Genomic DNA, 15,863 nt, shown 5'->3' with positions numbered 1-15,863 from the left:
CTGTCCTTGAACCTTGACCCTGATCACTCCTTGGTGTTATTGTGTATAGATAAGAGCGTCTGCTAAATGACTAAATGTAAAATGTAAAAAAATGTGTATAGAGTTTGATAAGTAAAACCTCTATTTCAAATCAAATCAAATTAAAATGTATTTATAAAGCTCTTCTTCTTACATCAGCTGATATCTCAAAGTGCTGAAACAGAAACCCAGCCTAAAACCCCCAAACAGCAAGCAATGCAGGTGTAGAAGCACCTGTGTAGCAATGCAGCAATGCAGGTGTAGAAGCACCTGTGTAGCAATGCAGTAATGCAGGTGTAGAAGCACCTGTGTAGCAATGCAGTAATGCAGGTGTAGAAGCCTTCTTATATGTGTCGTTGACCACCCTGAACAAGGCAGTTAACCCCACTGTTCCCCGGTAGGCCGTCATTGAAAATAAGAATTTGTTCTTAACCGACTTGCCTAGTTAAAATAAAGGTAAAATAAAAAATAGTTGTTTTTTACAACCTATGTTGGTAACCTACACTGAGGATACCAAACATTAGGAACATTTTCCTAATATTGAGTTGATCCCCTTTTGCCCCTCAGAACAGCCTCAATTCGTCAGAACATGGACACTACAAGGGGTCGAAAGCGTTCCACAGGGATGCTGGCCCATGTTGACTCCAATGCTTCCCACAGTTAGATGTCCTTTGGTGTGGTGGACCATTCTGGATACACACGGAAAAACTGTTGAGCGTGAAAAACCCAGCAGCGTTGCAGTTCTTGACACAAACCCGGTGCGATGTTATTAACCTATGATAATAACAATAATAATAATAATAATAGTCCCAAGGATTTGTCTAGCGCTTTACTCATACCCATAGACCTATGTTGACCTGGTATCGTTTGGCTATTCAACCAGATGACTCCCCCATAATGCCCTGTTCCCTTGTCATCTGGTCTTTCTAAAAGGTGACGAGGATGGACGGCACCGTGGAGACTTTCCCGTGTCTCAAGGTCACCCAGAGGTCGTTCGGCTCCCAGAACAGTAACCCGGACATCACCTTCTATCGCCTCAGCATGCCTATAGAGTGTAACGAGGCGCTGGCCAAGTCGCCTGGCGGGACGCTACAGTCTGGCGGGGGTTTCTCCTTCTCCTCTAAGAAAGACCTGGACGACTTTGAGACCGTGTCCGACTTCGAGGTGCTGATGATGATGATGAAGTCATTAGAGTCACTCTCTTTTTTTATAATTTTTTTTTGTCTCCTTCTCCTTTTGCCTCCGTCTCCTTTTGTCTCCTTCTCCTTTTGCCTCCGTCTCCTTTTGTCTCCTTCTCCTTTTGCCTCCGTCTCCTTTTGTCTCCTTCTCCTTTTGTCTCCTTCTCCTTTTGCCTCCGTCTCCTTTTGTCTCCTTCTCCTTTTGCCTCCGTCTCCTTTTGTCTCTGTCTCCTTCTGTCTCCGTCTCCTTCTGTCTCCGTCTCCTTTTGTCTCCGTCTCCTTTTGCCTCCGTCTCCTTTTGTCTCTGTCTCCTTCTGTCTCCGTCTCCTTCTGTCTCCGTCTCCTTCTGTCTCCGTCTCCTTTTGTCTCCGTCTCCTTTTGTCTCCGTCTCCTTCTGTCTCCTTCTGTCTCCGTCTCCTTCTGTCTCCTTCTGTCTCCTCCTTTTGTCTCCGTCTCCTTCTGTCTCCTTCTCCCCCGTTTGCTCCATATTTTCTCCTTCACAACCTCCAACCTCCTTCCCCCCCCTCTCTCTCTTAGGAGGAAAACGTTATTAATATCTAATATTCTAGAAATGTACCTTTTTGTAGTTGTAATGTTTGTATGTTCCAGTTTGTTTTCCCTTCTCCTCAGGTGTTGACGAAGTCTGCCCACTGCACCCTGGGCTCCGGTCTGGACAAGGAGAAGGACCAATTCAACAACCACAAAGACTACAACCAGGAGAAACCCTCCAAGTTAAAGCAGAGGTTTGTAGATTATAGTTAGGACCAGGGGGGTTTTCTCTCCCCTGACAACACAGACCAGGGAAAACTCTGGGTCCTAGTTATAGTCTATCACCTCCCTGCCCCGTGTCCTTGGTCTCTCCGTAATACAGCTATGTAAACCATGCTGTACCAAACCTGTACAAGAGGAGTCTGCATTAGAGTCGAATGCAGGGACTCAATACCACTGCTATAGTTCAATAACATGTCTCAGCTATATTAACACCATATATATATATATATATATATATATATATACAGTGTTGAATTAAGCTCATATAGTCTGCATTAGGCTCCATCTCTTGCTGTCGGCAGGTTTGGGGTCAATTCCATTTCAATTCCAGTAAATTCAGGAAGCACAATTTATTTCCCATTTCATTTATCTTCCAATGCTTTTCAATTAGGATTTTTAAACATTTGGTTTATTTTCTGAATGGACTGGAATTTAAATGGAATTGACCCCAACCCTGGCTGTGTTCTGCTGTCTCTCTCTCTCTCTCTCTCTCTGTCTCTCTCTCTCTCTCACTCTGTCTCTCTGTGTCTCTCTCTCTCTCTCGCTCGCTCTGTCTCTCTGCCTCTCTCTCACTCTTTCTTGCTCTGTCTCTCTGTCTCTGTCTCTCTGTCTCTCTGTGTCTGTCTGTCTCTCTGTCTGTCTCTCTGTCTCTCTCTCTGTCTCTCTCTCTGTCTCTCTCTGTCTCTCTCTCTCTCCTGCTCTGTCTCTTTGTCTCTGTCTCTGTCTCTCTGTCTCTCTGTGTCTGTCTGTCTCTCTCTGTGTCTGTCTGTCTGTCTGTCTGTCTGTCTGTCTGTCTGTCTGTCTGTCTGTCTGTCTGTCTGTCTGTCTCTGTCTCTCTGTCTCTGTCTCTCTGTCTCTCTGTGTCTCACTGTCTCTCTCTCTCTCTGTCTCTCTGTCTCTCTCTCTGTCTCTCTCTCTCTGTTTCGCTCTATGTCTCTGTGTATTAAGTTCAGGTTGTTTTCAGAGTTGTAGTTATGTCTCTCTCTCTCTCTGTGTGTGTGTGTGTGTGTGTGTGTGTGTGTGTAGATTCATGTTGAAGAGGACCAAGCCAGAGTTTACCAGCAGTAACTCTTCAGCCCGTCTATCAGAGGAGGTGTTAGCTGATAGGGATGACTGTGACGTCTTCATGCAGACCTCCACTGTAAGAACTGTGTTGTATTTCCTCTGTTTGACACTAGATACAGTATTTACGCCATCACCTGAATGAATCTTCCCGTGCTATAACACAGACCGTTGATAGACTGCCATGTTTTGGTGCATTGTGTAATAGTCAGTCAAAAGTAGCATGTCGTTACGATGTATTGGCCAATTCCAATGTTCTGCACATTTATTACATGAAAAACAAGTGTCCTCATCCTCTCCAGTCCAACTACTACTGGTTGTATATTTGTGTTTGTATTAACCTTATATAAACCCTTTATAACCCTATATAACCCCTTATAACCCTATGTAACCCTATTTAACACCATATAACCCGTTATAACCCTATTTAACCTTATTTAACCCTATAAAACCCTATAAAACCCTATATAACCCTTTATAACCTAACATAATAATATTTAACCTTATATAACCCTTTATAACACTATATAACCCCTTATAACCCTATGTAACCCTATTTAACACTATAATAACCTGTTATAACCTAATATAACCCTATGTAACCCTATAAAACACTATATAACCTAATTTAACCCTATATAACCCTTTATAACCCTTTATAACCTAACATAACACTATTTAACCCTATATAACCCTATATAACCCTTTATAACCCTGTATAACCCTTTATAACCTATTATAACCCTTTACAACCCTTTATAACCCTGTATAACCTAATATAAACCTATTCAACCCTTTATAACCCTAAATAACCCTTTATAACCCTATATAACCCTTTATAACCCTATATAACCCTAAATAACCTGATATAACCCTGCATAACCCTATACAACCTGATATAAACCTATATAACCTAATATAACCCTATTTAACCCTATTTAACCCTATATAACCTATTATAACCTATTATAACCCTAAATAACCCTATATAACCCTTTATAACCGAATATAACCCTATATAACCCTTTATAACCTAATATAACGCTATATGTCCATGGTCTCTCCCCAGTACTACTACTCAGTGAGGATCTTCCCAGGTCAGGAGCCCAGCAGTGTGTGGGTTGGCTGGGTGACCTCTGACTTCCACCAGTACGACATGGCCTTCGACCTCGAAAAGGTCCGCACCGTCACCGTTACCCTGGGAGACGAGAAGGGCAAAGTTCACGAGAGGTCAGATATCTGGGGGGTCTGGGGGGCAAACTGAGGACACATGCATGCACGTCACACACACACACACACACACACATACACACACACACACACACACACACACACACACACACACACACACACACACACACACACACACACACACACACATGGTCCTGTGGGTCAGACTCAATCAGAACTGATACTGAAATATCCTGCTAGTCAGACTCAATCAGAACTGATACTGAAATATCCTGCTAGTCAGACTCAATCAGATCTGATACTGAAATATCCTGCTAGTCAGACTCAATCAGATCTGATACTGAAATATCCTGCTAGTCAGACTCAATCAGAACTGATACTGAAATATCCTGCTAGTCAGACTCAATCAGAACTGATACTGAAATATCCTGCTAGTCAGACTCAATCAGATCTGATACTGAAATATCCTGCTAGTCAGACTCAATCAGATCTGATACTGAAATATCCTGCTAGTCAGACTCAATCAGAACTGATACTGAAATATCCTGCTAGTCAGACTCAATCAGATCTGATACTGAAATATCCTGTGGGTCAGACTCAATCAGAACTGATACTGAAATATCCTGCTAGTCAGACTCAATCAGAACTGATACTGAAATATCTTGCTAGTCAGACTCAATCAGAACTGATACTGAAATATCCTGCTAGTCAGACTCAATCAGATCTGATACTGAAATATCCTGCTAGTCAGACTCAATCAGATCTGATACTGAAATATCCTGCTAGTCAGACTCAATCAGATCTGATACTGAAATATCCTGCTAGTCAGACTCAATCAGAACTGATACTGAAATATCCTGCTAGTCAGACTCAATCAGAACTGATACTGAAATATCCTGTGGGTTCGACTCAATCAGAACTGATACTGAAATATCCTGCTAGTCAGACTCAATCAGATCTGATACTGAAATATCCTGCTAGTCAGACTCAATCAGAACTGATACTGAAATATCCTGCTAGTCAGACTCAATCAGAACTGATACTGAAATATCCTGCTAGTCAGACTCAATCAGATCTGATACTGAAATATCCTGCTAGTCAGACTCAATCAGATCTGATACTGAAATATCCTGCTAGTCAGACTCAATCAGAACTGATACTGAAATATCCTGCTAGTCAGACTCAATCAGAACTGATACTGAAATATCCTGCTAGTCAGACTCAATCAGATCTGATACTGAAATATCCTGCTAGTCAGACTCAATCAGAACTGATACTGAAATATCCTGCTAGTCAGACTCAATCAGATCTGATACTGAAATATCCTGCTAGTCAGACTCAATCAGAACTGATACTGAAATATCCTGCTAGTCAGACTCAATCAGAACTGATACTGAAATATCCTGCTAACTGCTGTCTCTTATAGCATCAAGCGTAGTAACTACTGTCTCTGTCTCTTATAGCATCAAGCGTAGTAACTACTGTCTCTGTCTATAGCATCAAGCGTAGTAACTACTGTCTCTGTCTCTGTCTATAGCATCAAGCGTAGTAACTGCTGTCTCTGTCTCTTATAGCATCAAGCGTAGTAACTACTGTCTCTGTCTATAGCATCAAGCGTAGTAACTGCTGTCTCTGTCTCTTATAGCATCAAGCATAGTAACTACTGTCTCTGTCTATAGCATCAAGCGTAGTAACTACTGTCTCTGTCTCTGTCTATAGCATCAAGCGTAGTAACTACTGTCTCTGTCTCTTATAGCATCAAGCGTAGTAACTACTGTCTCTGTCTCTGTCTATAGCATCAAGCGTAGTAACTGCTGTCTCTGTCTATAGCATCAAGCGTAGTAACTACTGTCTCTGTCTATAGCATCAAGCATAGTAACTACTGTCTCTGTCTCTGTCTATAGCATCAAGCGTAGTAACTGCTGTCTCTGTCTATAGCATCAAGCGTAGTAACTACTGTCTCTGTCTATAGCATCAAGCGTAGTAACTACTGTCTCTGTCTATAGCATCAAGCGTAGTAACTACTGTCTCTGTCTCTGTCTCTTACAGTATCAAGCGTAGTAACTGCTGTCTCTGTCTCTGTCTATAGCATCAAGCGTAGTAACTACTGTCTCTGTCTCTGTCTCTTACAGTATCAAGCGTAGTAACTGCTGTCTCTGTCTCTGTCTATAGCATCAAGCGTAGTAACTGCTGTCTCTGTCTCTTATAGCATCAAGCGTAGTAACTACTGTCTCTGTCTATAGCATCAAGCGTAGTAACTACTGTCTCTGTCTATAGCATCAAGCGTAGTAACTACTGTCTCTGTCTATAGCATCAAGCGTAGTAACTACTGTCTCTGTCTATAGCATCAAGCGTAGTAACTGCTGTCTCTGTCTATAGCATCAAGCGTAGTAACTGCTGTCTCTGTCTCTGTCTATAGCATCAAGCGTAGTAACTACTGTCTCTGTCTCTTATAGCATCAAGCGTAGTAACTACTGTCTCTGTCTATAGCATCAAGCGTAGTAACTGCTGTCTCTGTCTATAGCATCAAGCGTAGTAACTACTGTCTCTGTCTATAGCATCAAGCGTAGTAACTGCTGTCTCTGTCTATAGGATCAAGCGTAGTAACTACTGTCTCTGTCTATAGCATCAAGCGTAGTAACTACTGTCTCTGTCTCTTACAGCATCAAGCATAGTAACTACTGTCTCTGTCTCTTACAGCATCAAGCGTAGTAACTGATGTCTCAGTCTATAGCATCAAGCGTAGTAACTGCTGTCTCTGTCTCTTACAGCATCAAGCGTAGTAACTGCTGTCTCTGTCTCTTACAGCATCAAGCGTAGTAACTACTGTCTCTGTCTCTTATAGCATCAAGCGTAGTAACTACTGTCTCTGTCTCTGTCTATAGCATCAAGCGTAGTAACTGCTGTCTCTGTCTCTGTCTATAGCATCAAGCGTAGTAACTGCTGTCTCTGTCTCTTACAGCATCAAGCGTAGTAACTGCTGTCTCTGTCTCTTACAGCATCAAGCGTAGTAACTACTGTCTCTGTCTCTTACAGCATCAAGCGTAGTAACTGCTGTCTCTGTCTCTTACAGCATAAAGCGTAGTAACTGCTGTCTCTGTCTCTTACAGCATCAAGCGTAGTAACTGCTACATGGTGTGGGCTGGAGAGTGTACGAGTCCTGGTCAGGGCCGGAACAACACCGGGTTGGAGATTGGATGTCTGGTGGACACGGTTAACGGACTGCTAACCTTCACTGCCAACGGGAAGGAGCTCAGCACGTACTACCAGGTGGAGATACAGCGCTGTTACCACATCCAGTGTTACTTCCTATTGCTACATTTACATCTTAATCATTTAGCAGACGCTCTGATTCAGAGTCACTTACAGTTAGTGAGTCATTTAGCAGACGCTCTGATTCAGAGTCACTTACAGTTAGTGAGTCATTTAGCAGACGCTCTGATTCAGGGTCACTTACAGTTAGTGAGTCATTTAGCAGACGCTCTGATTCAGAGTCACTTACAGTTAGTGAGTCATTTAGCAGACGCTCTGATTCAGAGTCACTTACAGTTAGTGAGTCATTTAGCAGACGCTCTGATTCAGAGTCACTTACAGTTCGTGAGTCATTTAGCAGACGCTCTGATTCAGAGTCACTTACAGTTAGTGAGTCATTTAGCAGACCCTCTTATCTATTTGTGTTCAGGTGTATGTAAACTTCCGACTTCAATTGTATGTGTTGACAATGTTTCCCATGTATACAGTACCAGTCAGACGTTAGGACACACCTACTCATTCAAGGGTTTTTCTTTATTTTTTACTATTCTCAACTTTGTAGAATAATAGTGTAACGTTCGGCGTCAGGTAACGAGGAAGCGGACCAAAACGCAGCTGGGAGCGAACACATGTTTATTCTTTTACACCGAAATAAACACGTACACAAAATCAAGAAAATACCGATACGTTAGCTGCTCAAAATCAAAGAGACAACAACCCACAAACATCGTGGGGGAAAAGGAACTTAAATGTGATTCCCAATCAGACATAACAAGCGACAGCTGTCTGATTGGGAAATCACCCCCGAGCCCAACATAGAAATAAACCACAAAGAAAGGCTATAACCAAAACCAAAATAAACCATAGAAATGCCACACCCTGACCAAAATAGCAGAGTTCACCTGGTCAGGGCGTGACAAATAGTGAAGACATCAAAACTATAAAATAACACATATGGAATAATGTAGTAACCAAAAAAAAGTGTTGAATAAATCAAAAATATATTTTATATTTGAGATTCATCAAAGTAGCCTCCCTTTGCCTTAATGACACTCTCTAAGGCTGAGCAGCAGGTGTTTTATCAACCTTCTGAAGTTATCAGAATTAATTTTACAGAAATAGTTTTTCCAGCTCTGTGTATTCTCAGTAGTAGTAGTATTAGTAGTAGCAATATCAGTTGTATTAGTAGTAGCAATCCATAGCAGTAGTAGTAAGTATCAGTAGTAGTAGTAGTAGTGGTGGTATCAGTAGTAGTAGTAGAAGTATCAGTAGAAGTAGTAGTAGTTTCAGTATAAGTAGTAGTATTAGTAGTAGTAGTAGTAGTATCAGTATAAGTAGTAGTATTAGTAGTAGTAGTAGTTTCAGTATAAGTAGTAGTATTAGTAGTAGTAGTAGTATCAGTATGTAGTAGTATCAGTATTTGTAGTAGTAGTATCAGTATGTAGTAGTATCAGTATTTGTAGTAGTAGTAGTATCAGTATTAATAGTAGTAGTAGTATCAGTAGTAGTAGTATCAGTATTAGTAGTAGTTGTCAAGTTCGTCGTAGGAAGGAGACCAAAGCGCAGCGTGGGTATCGTTCCACATCTTTTATTTAAATGTGAAACTTTGCAAAAACAGACAATAAACTACAAACAAAACACAAACCGTGACGAAAGAGGTGCAACATGCACTAACTCAATATAATCTCCCACAAACACAGGTGGGAAAAACAACCACTTAAATATGATCCCCAATTAGAGACAACGATGACCAGCTGCCTCTAATTGGGGATCATACGAAAACCCCAACATAGAAAAAAGAAACTAGAACACAACATAGAAAAAAAGAAACTGCAACCAAACAACATAGAACTAAATAAACTAGATAAACCCCCCCAGTCACGCCCTGACCTACTCTACCATAGAAAATAAGAGATCTCTATGGTCAGGACGTGACAGTAGTAGTATCAGTATTAATACTAGTAGTACCAGTCCATAGCAGCAGTAGTAAGTATCAGTATTATTATTAGTAGTAGTATCAGTAGTAGTAGTAGTATCAGTATTATTATTATTAGTAGTAGTATCAGTATTATTATTAGTAGTAGTATCAGTAGTAGTAGTATCAGTATTATTATTATTAGTAGTGTCAGTATTATTATTATTATTATTAGTAGTAGTAGTAGTATTAGTATCAGTAGTATCAGTATTATTTTTATTATTAGTAGTAGTAGTATCAGAAAGTAGTAATATCAGTAGTAGTAGTATCAGTATTATTATTATTATTATTATGATTATTATTATGATTATTATGATTATTATTATTATTATTATGATTATTATTATTATTATTATGATGATTATTATTATTATTATTATTATTATTATTAGTAGTATCAGTATTATTATTAGTAGTAGTATCAGTATTATTATTATTATTAGTAGTAGTATCAGTAGTAGTAATATCAGTAGTAGTAGTATCAGTATTATTATTATGATTATTATTATTATTATTAGTAGTAGTAGTAGTAGTAGTAGTATTATCAGTATTATTATTATTAGTAGTAGTAGTAGTAGTATCAGTATTATTATTAGTAGTAGTATCAGTAGTAGTAGTATCAGTATTATTATTATTAGTAGTAGAATCAGTAGTAGTAGTATCAGTATTATTATTAGTAGTAGTAGAATCAGTAGTAGTAGTATCAGTATTATTATTATTAGTAGTAGTATCAGTATTATTATTATTAGTAGTAATAGTATCAGTAGTAGTAGTATCAGTAGTAGTAGTATCAGTATTATTAGTAGTAGTAGTATCAGTATTATTATTAGTAGTAGTATCAGTAGTAGTAATATCAGTAGTAGTAGTATCAGTATTATTATTATGATTATTATTATTATTATTATTAGTAGTAGTAGTAGTAGTAGTAGTAGTAGTAGTAGTAGTAGTAGTATTATCAGTATTATTATTAGTAGTAGTAGTAGTAGTAGTATCAGTATTATTATTAGTAGTAGTATCAGTAGTAGTAGTATCAGTATTATTATTATTAGTAGTAGAATCAGTAGTAGTAGTATCAGTATTATTATTAGTAGTAGTAGAATCAGTAGTAGTAGTATCAGTATTATTATTATTAGTAGTAGAATCAGTAGTAGTAGTATCAGTATTATTATTATTAGTAGTAGAATCAGTAGTAGTAGTATCAGTATTATTATTATTAGTAGTAGAATCAGTAGTAGTAGTACTAGTATATATGTCTACCTGACGTGTGCTGAAAGTTTGGGGGAAAAGAATGCAATTGTTTTATTTTTTATTTCCAACCCCCATGTGCAACTCTTCTGTAGAATGACCCATATAGTGCACTATGGGCCCTGGTCAAAAGTAGTGCACTATATAGGGAATAGGGCCCTGGTCTAAAGTAGTGCACTACATAGTGAATAGGGCCCTGGTCAAAAGTAGTGCACTACATAGTGAATAGGGTGTAATTTGTCCATATCCTGTGTATTAATAGCTGTGTCTCTGTGTTCTCTCTCTGCAGGTTGAGCCCAGTACCAAGCTGTTTCCTGCTGTGTTCGCTCAGGCCACCAGCCCCAGCATCTTTCAGTTTGAACTAGGGCGCATTAAGGTGAGCGGGAGGGAGAACGGGTCACACTATACTGCTCTGTACTGACAGAATGGAGCGGGCAGCTACAAATAGGCCAAGCCTCAGATATATGGTCTGCCTGGAAAAGTAAACGTGGAGCTGTCTCTCCACTGGCTGTGGAAGGTTATGAGGTTGTCTCTCTGTAGGTCTCTGAATGGCTTTCTTTGGTCGGTGCAACACTGATGAGACCTCCACATACCTGTCTCTGCTTCAGATCAGGTTCTTCTAAAAAACGATACACTAAGGAAAGATCCCCCCACAAAGCTCCTGTCTCTGTGGGACTCTACAGATCTCTACAGTAGCTCCAGGACTCTGATCTCTGCAGTAGCTCCAGGACTCTGATCTCTGCAGTAGCTCCAGGACTCTGATCTCTGCAGTAGCTCTGGGACTCTACAGTAGCTCCAGGACTCTGATCTCTACAGTAGCTCCAGGACTCTGATCTCTACAGTAGCTCCAGGACTCTGATCTCTGCAGTAGCTCCAGGACTCTGATCTCTACAGTAGCTCCAGGACTCTGGCCTCTACAGTAGCTCCAGGACTCTACAGTAGCTCCTGGACTCTGATCTCTACAGTAGCTCCTGGACTCTGATCTCTACAGTAGCTCCAGGACTCTGATCTCTACAGTAGCTCCTGGACTCTGATCTCTACAGTAGCTCCTGGACTCTGATCTCTACAGTAGCTCCAGGACTCTGATCTCTGCAGTAGCTCTGGGACTCTGATCTCTGCAGTAGCTCTGGGACTCTACAGTAGCTCCAGGACTCTGATCTCTACAGTAGCTCCAGGACTCTGATCTCTGCAGTAGCTCCAGGACTCTGATCTCTACAGTAGCTCCAGGACTCTGATCTCTGCAGTAGCTCCAGGACTCTGACCTCTAAAGTAGCTCCGGGACTCTGATCTCTACAGTAGCTCCGGGACTCTGATCTCTACAGTAGCTCCAGGACTCTGACCTCTAAAGTAGCTCCGGGACTCTGATCTCTACAGTAGCTCCAGGACTCTGATCTCTACAGTAGCTCCGGGACTCTGATCTCTACAGTAGCTCCAGGACTCTGATCTCTACAGTAGCTCCAGGACTCGGATCTCTACAGTAGCTCCAGGACTCTGATCTCTACAGTAGCTCCAGGACTCTGATCTCTACAGTAGCTCCAGGACTCTGACCCCTACAGTAGCTCCAGGACTCTGACCCCTACAGTAGCTCCAGGACTCTGACCTCTACAGTAGCTCCAGGACTCTGACCTCTACAGTAGCTCCAGGACTCTGAACTCTACAGTAGCCCCAGGACTCTGATCTCTACAGTAGCTCCAGGACTCTACAGTAGCTCCAGGACTCTGACCTCTACAGTAGCTCCAGGACTCTGACCTCTACAGTAGCTCCAGGACTCTGATCTCTACAGTAGCTCCAGGACTCTGACCTCTTCAGTTGCTCCAGGACTCTGACCTCTACAGTAGCTCCAGGACTCTGATCTCTACAGTAGCTCCAGGACTCTGATCTCTACAGTAGCTCCAGGACTCTGATCTCTACAGTAGCTCCAGGACTCTGACCTCTACAGTAGCTCCAGGACTCTGATCTCTACAGTAGCTCCAGGACTCTGACCCCTACAGTAGCTCCAGGACTCTGACCCCTACAGTAGCTCCAGGACTCTGATCTCTACAGTAGCTCCAGGACTCTGACCCCTACAGTAGCTCCAGGACTCTCCCTGTCTGTTTCTATGTCTCTAGAACCCTCCCAGAACCTAACCCTAACCCTGTCTGTTTCTATGTCTCTAGAACCCTCCCAGAACCTAACCCTGTCTGTTTCTATGTCTCTAGAACCCTCCCAGAACCTATCCCTGTCTGTTTCTATGTCTCTAGAACCCTCCCAGAACCTAACCCTAACCCTGTCTGTTTCTATGTCTCTAGAACCCTCCCAGAACCTAACCCTGTCTGTTTCTATGTCTCTAGAACCCTCCCAGAACCTAACCCTAACCCTGTCTGTTTCTATGTCTCTAGAACCCTCCCAGAACCTAACCCTATCTGTTTCTATGTCTCTAGAACCCTCCCAGAACCTAACCCTGTCTGTTTCTATGTCTCTAGAACCCTCCCAGAACCTAACCCTAACCCTGTCTGTTTCTATGTCTCTAGAAACCCTCCCAGAACCTAACCCTAACCCTGTCTGTTTCTATGTCTCTAGAACCCTCCCAGAACCTAACCCTGTCTGTTTCTATGTCTCTAGAACCCTCCCAGAACCTAACCCTGTCTGTTTCTATGTCTCTAGAACCCTCCCGGAACCTAACCCTAACCCTGTCTGTTTCTATGTCTCTAGAACCCTCCCGGAACCTAACCCTGTCTGTTTCTATGTCTCTAGAACCCTCCCAGAACCTAACCCTAACCCTGTCTGTTTCTATGTCTCTAGAACCCTCCCAGAACCTAACCCTGTCTGTTTCTATGTCTCTAGAACCCTCCCAAAACCTAACCCTGTCTGTTTCTATGTCTCTAGAACCCTCCCAGAACCTAACCCTGTCTGTTTCTATGTCTCTAGAACCCTCCCAGAACCTAACCCTAACCCTGTCCGTTTCTATGTCTCTAGAACCCTCCCAGAACCTAACCCTGTCTGTTTCTATGTCTCTAGAACCCTCCCAGAACCTAACCCTAACCCTGTCTGTTTCTATGTCTCTAGAACCCTCCCGGAACCTAACCCTAACCCTGTCTGTTTCTATGTCTCTAGAACCCTCCCAGAACCTAACCCTGTCTGTTTCTATGTCTCTAGAACCCTCCCAGAACCTAACCCTAACCCTGTCTGTTTCTATGTCTCTAGAACCCTCCCAGAACCTAACCCTGTCTGTTTCTATGTCTCTAGAACCCTCCCAGAACCTAACCCTAACCCTGTCTGTTTCTATGTCTCTAGAACCCTCCCAGAACCTAACCCTGTCTGTTTCTATGTCTCTAGAACCCTCCCAGAACCTAACCCTAACCCTGTCTGTTTCTATGTCTCTAGAACCCTCCCAGAACCTAACCCTAACCCTGTCTGTTTCTATGTCTCTAGAACCCTCCCGGAACCTAACCCTAACCCTGTCTGTTTCTATGTCTCTAGAACCCTCCCAGAACCTAACCCTAACCCTGTCTGTTTCTATGTCTCTAGAACCCTCCCAGAACCTAACCCTGTCTGTTTCTATGTCTCTAGAACCCTCCCAGAACCTAACCCTAACCCTGTCTGTTTCTATGTCTCTAGAACCCTCCCAGAACCTAACCCTAACCCTGTCTGTTTCTATGTCTCTAGAACCCTCCCAGAACCTAACCCTAACCCTGTCTGTTTCTATGTCTCTAGAACCCTCCCAGAACCTAACCCTAACCCTGTCCGTTTCTATGTCTCTAGAACCCTCCCAGAACCTAACCCTGTCTGTTTCTATGTCTCTAGAACCCTCCCAGAACCTAACCCTAACCCTGTCTGTTTCTATGTCTCTAGAACCCTCCCGGAACCTAACCCTAACCCTGTCTGTTTCTATGTCTCTAGAACCCTCCCAGAACCTAACCCTGTCTGTTTCTATGTCTCTAGAACCCTCCCAGAACCTAACCCTAACCCTGTCTGTTTCTGTCTCTAGAACCCTCCCAGAACCTAACCCTGTCTGTTTCTATGTCTCTAGAACCCTCCCAGAACCTAACCCTAACCCTGTCTGTTTCTATGTCTCTAGAACCCTCCCAGAACCTAACCCTGTCTGTTTCTATGTCTCTAGAACGTCATGCCCCTGTCAGCGGGACTGTTTAAGAGCGAGAGGACGAACGCCTGTCCCCAGTGTCCTCCCAGGCTGCATGTCCAGTTCCTGACCCCGGTGCTGTGGAGCAGGGTACCCAACCACTTCCTGAAGGTGGACGTCTCCCGGGTCAACGACCGCCACGGCTGGCTGGTCACCTGCTCTGAACCGCTCCAGTTCATGTCCCTGCACATACCTGAGGAGAACAGGTGATGACCCTGTCCTGCGCCACTCGTCAGGAGTGAGGAACGGCTTAAATATAGAACAACAATATCTGTCCAACATTTTTTATTAGCTATAGATTTTTTTTATTTTCTTATTAGAAATGAGTGCAGCGGTTAACGATGGCAGAAAAGGTGAATGATAGCAGAAAAGGTGAACGATAGCAGAAAAGGTGAACGATATCAGAAAAGGTGAATGATGGCAGAACGTAATGAATGAGAAGCAATAAAATGTTGTTGCAATCAGAAAGTTCCTCACTAAGCTGAATGTCAGTTTAACCTTCTGTGTCCCCCTCCTCCTCTTCCTCCTCCTCCTCCTCTACCTCCCCCTCTTCCGCCTCCCCTTCTTCCTCCTCCTCTACCTCTCCCCCTCCTCCTCTACCTCTCCCCTCCCCCTCATCCTCCTCCTCTACCTCTCCCCCTCCTTCTCTACCTCTCCCCTCCCCCTCATCCTCCTCCTCTACCTCTCCCCCTCCTTCTCTACCTCTCCCCTCCCCCTCATCCTCCTCCTCTACATCTCCCCCTCCTCCTCTACCTCCTCCTCCTCTTCCTCCTCCTCCTCTACCTCCCCCTCTTCCGCCTCCCCTTCTTCCTCCTCCTCTACCTCTCCCCCTCCTCTACCTCTCCCCTCCCCCTCATCCTCCTCCTCTACCTCTCCCCCTCCTCCTCTACCTCTCCCCTCCCCCTCATCCTCCTCCTCTACCTCTTCCCCTCCTCCTCTACCTCCTCTTCCTCCTCCTCCTCTACCTCCCCCTCTTCCGCCTCCCCTTCTTCCTCCTCCTCTACCTCTCCCCCTCCTCCTCTACCTCTCCCCCTCCTCCTCCTCTTCCTCC

General features: G+C 42.9%; 1 protein-coding gene across 1 annotated transcript in view; it reads left to right on the top strand.

The window, feature by feature from the left end:
• The window catches only part of ryr2a (ryanodine receptor 2a (cardiac)), a gene marked incomplete at its 3' end in the record, with an annotated part of 473,963 nt that overhangs the window by 274,513 nt on the left and 183,587 nt on the right, over window positions 1-15,863 (top strand). The window contains 7 exon segments of the mRNA XM_029748619.1: window positions 952-1,182; window positions 1,806-1,939; window positions 2,994-3,108; window positions 4,099-4,259; window positions 7,331-7,490; window positions 10,982-11,068; window positions 14,792-15,018. Coding sequence (XP_029604479.1) covers window positions 952-1,182; window positions 1,806-1,939; window positions 2,994-3,108; window positions 4,099-4,259; window positions 7,331-7,490; window positions 10,982-11,068; window positions 14,792-15,018 — 1,115 coding nt within the window.

Source organism: Salmo trutta, unplaced genomic scaffold (genome assembly GCF_901001165.1).
Source record: "Salmo trutta unplaced genomic scaffold, fSalTru1.1, whole genome shotgun sequence".
NCBI classification, from domain to species: Eukaryota; Metazoa; Chordata; class Actinopteri; order Salmoniformes; family Salmonidae; genus Salmo; species Salmo trutta.
The sequence above is the reverse complement of the archived record's forward strand: the minus strand, read 5'-3'. Positions and strand labels throughout refer to the sequence as shown.